Source organism: Mustela nigripes, chromosome 5 (assembly GCF_022355385.1).
Source record: "Mustela nigripes isolate SB6536 chromosome 5, MUSNIG.SB6536, whole genome shotgun sequence".
Lineage (NCBI taxonomy): Eukaryota > Metazoa > Chordata > Mammalia > Carnivora > Mustelidae > Mustela > Mustela nigripes.
The window spans coordinates 26,700,357-26,707,987 of NC_081561.1; the positions used below are offsets into that span (position 1 = coordinate 26,700,357).

Genomic DNA, 7,631 nt, shown 5'->3' on the forward strand with positions numbered 1-7,631 from the left:
CAGGAGGAGGGGGGAGGGGTGACCAGGGAAATGCTGAAAAGACGACATGAGAAGTGGAAACTCCTGTACGTTAATTAGCACCTGCCATTTTCTTTGTGTCTGATCGACCGTCAAGTGGTAATTGTTGAGAAGACAGTGGCGGCTGTGGTAGGGCTAAGAGGGGAGCGGAAGGAGGTGGGGGGGTCGGGGGTCCCATCCCTGCAACTGGGGAGTCCAGCCGGTGTTCGGATGCGGCCCTTGCTGCTGCCCGCGGGGCGGGGAGGGGGCAGGGGAGGGGGCTCCAGGGTTCTCGCTCCCCCTGCTCCTCCCCGGCAGCCTCCACACCCCTCAGCTCTGCCCCTCAGGATGGACGCTGGGGAAGAAACAACCCCCATGGGCGATGTTGGCGGACAGGAATCGGCGGCAGGGAGGCGGCTGGTCTCAGTCCTGCCTGCGTTCCTGAGCAGCACAGGTGTCGTCGGTCCGAGAGAGGAATGCCTGCTTGGCCGCAGCAGATGGCGAGTGGCCGGGGTGGGCAGCCCGACGGGGGCGGGGGGGGGGGGGGGGGCAGACGGGAGAAGAGGACGCAGCCTTCCTGGAAATGCAGACTGGATGTCCCTGTGGCGGGGAGGCCAGTGAGAGTGCGGCGGGTGGAGGCCACACCCTGGGAGCCCGTGCCAGGGCCACCAGGCTGCCCTCCAGGCTGGCCAGGATGCAGCATCGCTCAGAAGGGGTTTCCTGGAAGGAGGAGGAAACACCGTGACGAATCTGTGTTTACCAAGCCTTGATCCGCAGAGAGGAACGGCCCCCAGGAATCCCCTGGCCTCGAGGCCCTCCGCAACCCCTCTGGCTGGCCGGAGGGAAGGCCCTGCAGGCGGCAGCCGTGAGGGACGGCCACCCCGACCCACACCTCTCCTCCCTGCCTGCCTGGGGTTCCCTTCTCAGCTTATAAAGGGAGAAGAAAACTTACTTAGCTCCTCAAGAAACTGCCCTGGAAAAAAAGAAAAATCCATGACTGGTGGAAGATGACCCGCCCCTCCCCACACACCCCCCCCCCCCCCCCCGCCCCTGCTCTGTAGCGGCCCCACACCACTGAGAGCACGCCCCCCCCACCACACCTGCAAGTCTCCGGTGCAGCCAGTTGTAGCAGATGACCAAGGCCAGCAGGGGTCCGAGCACTGGCACCAGCACAAACAGGGTTATCTTCCAGCAGGGCACCCTCAGGAAGTGGGGGTCTGAGCATGACCACAGAACAAACTGGGTTAGAGGTTGTCCCCTGCCCCCTCCCCCCAGTCCGCGTATTGTTGGGCTTCTTAACTGGCTGAATGGGCCCAAGAACACACAGCTCTGTCTGTGCAGAGTTCAGGCATCTGGGGAACTCCAGTGACAACGGTGCGGGATCCCGGTTCTCACCAGCCCTTAATTGAATTGAGCATTTCTTCCATTAAAAATGGAGGCCACAAACCAGTCGTCAACAGTACCTATGACCCTGTTACCAAGAGAAACCACAGATAAACTCTAATTCCCGCTGGAGTTGTTGCTGAAATCTGGAAATATCTATCAATATTTGGACAAAATTATTGGACCTGCTGCTACATTGTTTAGTGTGTTTTTGTTGTTTGAAGAAGCATTTGTCACTATATGACAGATGGGTTTATGTTTTGATGCCTGTACTTCAGTGGTTTTCTCAGCAACTGTACTTGTTATCTGTGACCCTTTTAAAAACATTATTCTGGAGAAGGGTCCGTAGGTTTCACCAGAATGTCCAGGAGATTCATGGTACCGAAAGGTAGTACCTTTGCTTTGAATCCACCAAAGATCACTTTCCTCCCTTTGCGGGGTGTGTGGTCTGCACGCTGATGGGAGTCCTAAGTGCTAGGGGGGGTGCCCCCTGTTCAGGAAGGCTGCTCAGGGCAGCGACCGACCCTCTGTGCTCTGCATTAAGGCATCTTAGCATTTCTGCAACATCCATGCAGCGGGGATGTGGGTGCCCCTCTGTTGCAGGCATGCTCCTTCAGCACTGGGGACATGGCAGTGAACAAAAAGGACAGGGATTGTAGTCTTGAAGGGCCAACATTGTAAAGGGGCTTGGTGTGTCTTCCTCCAGGAAGCCTTCCCTGATCAGTCCCGTAGAGTCACTTGTTCTGTGCTCCTAAGGACACTTCTATCATGTGGGTTTCATCAACGATGCATAAGTCGTCGGTCCTCCATGATGTTGGTGTCCTGTCCCCAACTGGGTGGCCAGCATGCCTGGGAGGGCCCGGGTACCTCCCCCCCATAATTTCTGCACACAGACGCCTTGGTCTCCCTGCTGCAGGGGTCGGTGGGCCAGGCTCAGGGTACAGTGCGTGGCCCGGAGAGGCGTCACAGGAGCGCTTGCTAGCAACATCTCAGCGTGACTTCCTCAAAAAGGCAGCGGGAAGGGCAGAGGCAGGAGGCCAACTGGGAGCGAGGGTTCTTATTTCCCCGGCCGACTGGGGCCCACCCACACCGCGCTGACCGAGCCCTGGCACTTACCAAACGTCCGGTGCAGGTTCTCTGAAAGGGAACAGAGGGAGGGACTCAGTGGGGCACTCAGAAGAGACCCCTTCCCCTCGGAGCCTCTGCAATCCGGTCACTTAAAACTCAGGAGTGAGGAACGCCCCTGGAGGAAGGGGAGCTGATGGACTCTGCCCCGGCTGCGGCAGAGGAAGGAGTCTGGTCACAGCTCCTGGCTGGCCGCGGGGTCCGAAATACTAGCGGAGTTCGTCGGAAGGAAGCCTGGGGCGTGGGGACGGTCCTGACCGAGGACCGTGGACCGTGTCGGAGATGCCGAAGGGGAGGCAGGGAACGCGGAGGGCGGGCGACGAAAACTCACCGATCTCCGCGCGGAGCTTTCCTATGGTAGAGAAAGGCAGTGCTGTTAGTCCAGCCCTGGCCGGACATGGGGCCCGTCCCACCGCCGGCGCCCCGGGCCTTGCGCAGGCAGCGGGTGGACGGCAGAGCCCGGGCCTTGCTCAGGCAGCGGGTGGACTGCAGAGCAGAGGCTCCGAGCTGCGGGTGGCAGGAAGCACAGGAATGCAGAACGCAGGGAGCCGGGGTGGGGGGCGGGCAGCAGTGCCCCGACCTGCTTCAGGTGCCCTCACCTGAACTGCGGCTGCTCTGCGCCTCCGCCTCAGGGTCTCGGTGCCCTTGGCTTCCCCCACCCCCACTGGGCTGCACTTAGTACCTGTAAAGCCGCGAGCGTGGGGATCGGGAGGAGACGGTGCTGCCGAGACTCGGGACGTAACAACACCCCCTCCCCGACGGCGGGGAGCGAGCTGCCCCCGCGAGCCCGGGGTTCCACCCGTCCCGCGCCCCCTCCGCTCAGCCAGGGGGACTGACCGCCTCTCTACCGCGGGCGGAGTAGGGCGCCGGGACCCGGGGCCGGTTCAAGGCGGGGAGGACCCCGACGCCCGCTCGCACACCCCGGCCCTCCCCTGTGGTTTCTGCTCTCAGGACCGGCGGGGGAGAGAAGACCCCCAGGGCCCGGGAGCCGTGGCTCGGAACAGCTGGGAGAGAAGGGGCAGGACGACGCCCTGCGCTCACTCTGGCGCGGCGTGAAGCGCCCAGGTGCGGTCCCGAGGCCGCGGGGACAGCCCCGCGCCCCGCCCCTGGCAGGTGTGTCCGCTCGCGGGACTGCTGACCCTCGCGCGCCTGGCGGGGAGGCCCGCGGTGATACGGGCTGTTGCAGGTCGGCCCCGCCGCGCAGGGAACGCGGGGACCCGTTGCAGAAGTGCAAGCGCGCGGTAAGGCGTAGACTCGGCTTCCGCAGCTTGGACCCGATGCCCCTCGGAACTCGGCACCAGGCCGCCCAGCTCCGAGCGCGTTCCCGGGGGTGGGGGGCGGCCCGCCCTCCAGCCCTTACCTCTCAGTCTGTGCTGCAGGCACAGGTAGACGAGGCCCGCGGCGATCTGCAGCAGCAGCACCGGGAGCACGGCGAGGAGGACCAGCACGCCGGGGTTGATCCAGTAGAAGGGGTCTGGAAGGCAGAAGGAGCGCTGCAGCCCCGGCCCCGCACTGATCCTGAGGCCCTGGCACAGCCCCAGGGGGAAGCGGGTCTGCTTCCGGGAAGGCTCCCCGCGGGCGAGGCCCGTCTTACAGAGTTTAGGAACCAGCTAAGAGACTTAGGTCAGGTCCTCACAGCGCACCGGGGGGGGGGGGGGGGGTGGGGGGGGTGCCAGGGGGTGACCGCACTGACCCACGACCACCCCTCTGGAGGAGGGGGCCACAGTCCCACGAGACTAGAGCACAGCTTGACCCTGAGCCGGGCCGGGGTGGGGGTTAGGGAGTCAGGATCCCTGCAGTTAGAGGGGAAAACCAAATGGAGTTATTTTTAGTCATCTTTGAACTGAAATTTAGCATTTCTTCCCATTAGCAGGTCTGTAGGCAACGTGCCACAATAGTATGAAGAGAATCTGACTTTGTCATCAAGAAAACCCACAAATATATTCATACCATGTTAGAGTGGTTTGCAGAAACCTCAAAATATATCACTTTGGTTCATCACTACTTTAACAAGTGAGCCACCCAGGTGCCCCTATCATCACTACTTTGAAATTACAGTAGTTCTCAGGGCCACTTCATATCTTGTAACATTTTGATAGCCGTGTTTCAGTACAAATATGTTTTATTTCATGCATTTGAAAGATCCCTCTGGGAAGGGTAAAAACAGAAGGGCGGAGGCCAGGGAGGTTCCTGGCTGGCTCCTCAGTAGGGAACAGGAGTCTCCATCTTAGGATTGTGAGTTCAAGCCCCACATTGGGAACAGAGTTTACCTAAAAAAAGAGAGAGCACAGGGGTCCGTTGACGTCCCCGGTGCAGTTATGAACCCCTCCTAGGGTGGTTTGATGACTGAGGGGATGTGGTGTGGGACCACGGATGGGGGTGGTCTCCGGCTCTGGCTCTGCCCCCACCTGGAACTTGCCATTCCAGAATCTCCTTCATCCACGCCCAAGAGCTCTGCCTGTCTAAGCTCAGTGTGTCCAGCTGGCTCAGCCCACCTCATCTTGTTCTCTGCTATCCTGGGACAGATAAAGACAGGGCCATCAAGGGCACGGACCAAGAGACAGCAAGGGACAGCACGCAACTGGACCGAGAGGGTTTCTTAGGTAGGAACCAAATCCTTCGAGCTGCAGGTTAAGGCTCTTATCTGTGATGTGCCCCAGAAGAAAATGTAGCCAATTCTGCTCTCCAAGTTCTTACCCCAAGTTCCCTGCAGGTACAGACTTGCACACTTGTATACCTTCACAAAGTGCTAGAATCACAAAACGGGAGAGAAGGAGCCATTAGGGGCCTGCTGATGGAAAGTAACAGGAGAGAGCATCACCTACGAATGCTTGGAAAAGTAAGTTACACCTGGTTGTACTTCTCTTTCAGTTTACAAGAAACACAAAGATGGGGCACTGTGTAGAACAGAATGGGGATGGACCAGCAAAGCTAGAGCGTGGGAAACTCCACAGGGCAAACAGCAGCCTGTGGATCTCGGTTAGACCTGACTCAAACTGAACAGCTCTAGAAATATATTTGGGTAGCCGGCAAGGGAATTTGAACAGAGAGTGGCATTGAGGATATTAGGGAATTTTTGTTAATTTTAAAAGACAGGTTGACAATATTGTGTTTATGGTTTTTTATTTTTTTATTTTTATTTATTTTTTAAAAGATTTTATTTATTTATTTGACAGAGAGAGATCACAAGTAGACAGAGAGGCAGGCAGAGAGAGAGAGAGGGAAGCAGGCTCCCTGCTGAGCAGAGAGCCCGATGTGGGGCTTGATCCCAGGACCCTGAGATCATGACCTGAGCTGAAGGCAGAGGCTTTAACCCACTGAGCCACCCAGGCACCCGTGTTTATGGTTTTTTAAAAGAGTTCTTCCCTTTTAAAAGAAGTGGTACTTTCTTTTTGTTTGTTTTCCAAGTAAACTCACCCCCCCATTGTGACCTTGAGATCAAGAGTCACTGAGATCACCCCAGATGACCTTGAGATGGTGAGTCACGTGCTCCATGGATGGAGTCAGCCCGGTGCCCTTGAGTGACCCATTCTTGCACATTTAGTGATTTAATGATAATAATGCCTAGGATTTGCCCTGGTAATTCAGTGGGGGAGGGTGGAGATGAGCGGGTCAGGGGAACTGGCAGTCTGTCTGTCCACCTGGGTGACTGCTGCAGAAAGGGGGTGGGACCCTCGAGGCTCCCTGTGATCGTCTCTCTGCTTCTGCGATGCTTTTAAGTTTCATAATGAAGCGTAGGAGGAAAGGCTTAGAGAAAATAGGTAGTAAAATCACAAAAATGCAAGAAAAAACGTCGGAAAGAAAGAGAAAGACTCTGGAGAGAAGGCGGGGAGGTGATTCTCTGCTCTAACAGTCACTGCAGTTCAGTCCTCGAGCTGCTGGGATTCCTGCTCCCCGGCGAGGGGGCGGTCCCTTGTTTACGGGTAAAACACTTTCCTTAGACTCAGGCTCGCAGACTCTGAGCTGGGAGGACCCGGGCTGGGACGTGGAACCTCAACCCAGGGAACACCGTGCCCGGAGGCGGTTTCGTTTCTCTCGCTCTCTCTTCCCTTCCTCCCCTCTTCCTTCCCCTCGCCTGGCCGAGTCCCCTGCCTGCTCTCTTCTCTCTCCCTCCCTTCCTTCCTCTCTCCCTCCCTTGCTCCCTCTTCCTTCTGTCCTTGGGGACGGGGTTGTGCTGGGGGAGGCAGACCCGGACGGGAAGGCAGGAACGCCGCCCCTGACCGTCCTCGCGAGGACACGGCGGCGCGCCCAGGCCCCCGACCTCGCAGGGCGCACAAAGCCGTTTTCCCAGCCCGGACGCCCTCCTGTAGGCTGGGGCGTTGTTACCGCGCACACCAGGCCATCTTCTGGCCGCGACACACAGAAGCGACGGGTTGTCTCCCGAGCGCGTGCGGAGCCGCGGAAGGACCCTGAGACGCTGTTCTTCAGCCAAGGGCAGTGGCAGTCAGGGCTCCCTCCCCGCACCCCACCTGAGGGGACCGAACAGCAAATGCCCAAACCCCCCTCATCCGAACACTCCCGAGAGCGAACTCGGAGGGGAGCGTCTCTCTTTCACACGTTTGCTCGTTTGTGTCGTTACTTGGAGCACGTTTTCGGGGCACGTTCCTCGTCCAATAAAACACCCACACCCACCGGGGGGGCCTCTGTGCTGGGCTTGGGTAGTTGGGCTCCTTCGGAATCCTGCCTCCCTTTAGAACCAACAAACAGGGAGACATTCCAGAGCCAGACGTGGAAGGAAGAAAGTCCGCTTGGCCCTGGAAGTCACTCGCGGGTTATTAGCCTCCCCTCTAGCGGCAAAACAACAACAACAACAACAACAACAACAAAACCAACCAGGAATGGACGATTCTGGGTGGCGCTGCCTCTGTTTCTCGGCTTCTTTATTTTTTAAAATGTTTGTCTCTGTGTGTGCTCGCCCTCCCGTAACTGCCCTATGGGACCGTCTCATAGTCGTCTCTCCGTATCCGCTACCCCTGCGGCCGGGACCGTGACGTCTGTGCTGGGTGCCCACCTCCAGCAGCCCGTCCCCCACAGCCCCCAGCTCGGTGCCCACCTCCAGCAGCCCGTCCCCCACAGCCCCCAGCTCGGTGCCCACCTCCAGCAGCCCGTCCCCCACAGCCCCCAGC

General features: G+C 58.7%; 1 protein-coding gene across 2 annotated transcripts in view; it reads right to left on the bottom strand.

Annotated features, from left to right (window-relative positions):
- Nucleotides 1-61: 61 nt before the first annotated feature.
- Nucleotides 62-7,631, bottom strand: part of MOG (myelin oligodendrocyte glycoprotein) — a 9,445-nt gene continuing 1,875 nt past the window's right edge. Inside the window, exons 3-8 of one of the 2 annotated variants that reach the window (XM_059399706.1) lie at nucleotides 3,866-3,979; nucleotides 2,837-2,857; nucleotides 2,497-2,517; nucleotides 1,098-1,214; nucleotides 950-965; nucleotides 62-717 (exon numbers count right to left, since the gene is read on the bottom strand). In XM_059399706.1, coding sequence (XP_059255689.1) covers nucleotides 958-965; nucleotides 1,098-1,214; nucleotides 2,497-2,517; nucleotides 2,837-2,857; nucleotides 3,866-3,979 — 281 coding nt within the window. In that variant the 3' untranslated portion in view covers nucleotides 62-717; nucleotides 950-957. Of the gene's footprint in view, nucleotides 718-949; nucleotides 971-1,097; nucleotides 1,215-2,496; nucleotides 2,518-2,836; nucleotides 2,858-3,865; nucleotides 3,980-7,631 lie in introns of both variants that reach the window. The other variant, XM_059399705.1, reaches the window with a different exon arrangement.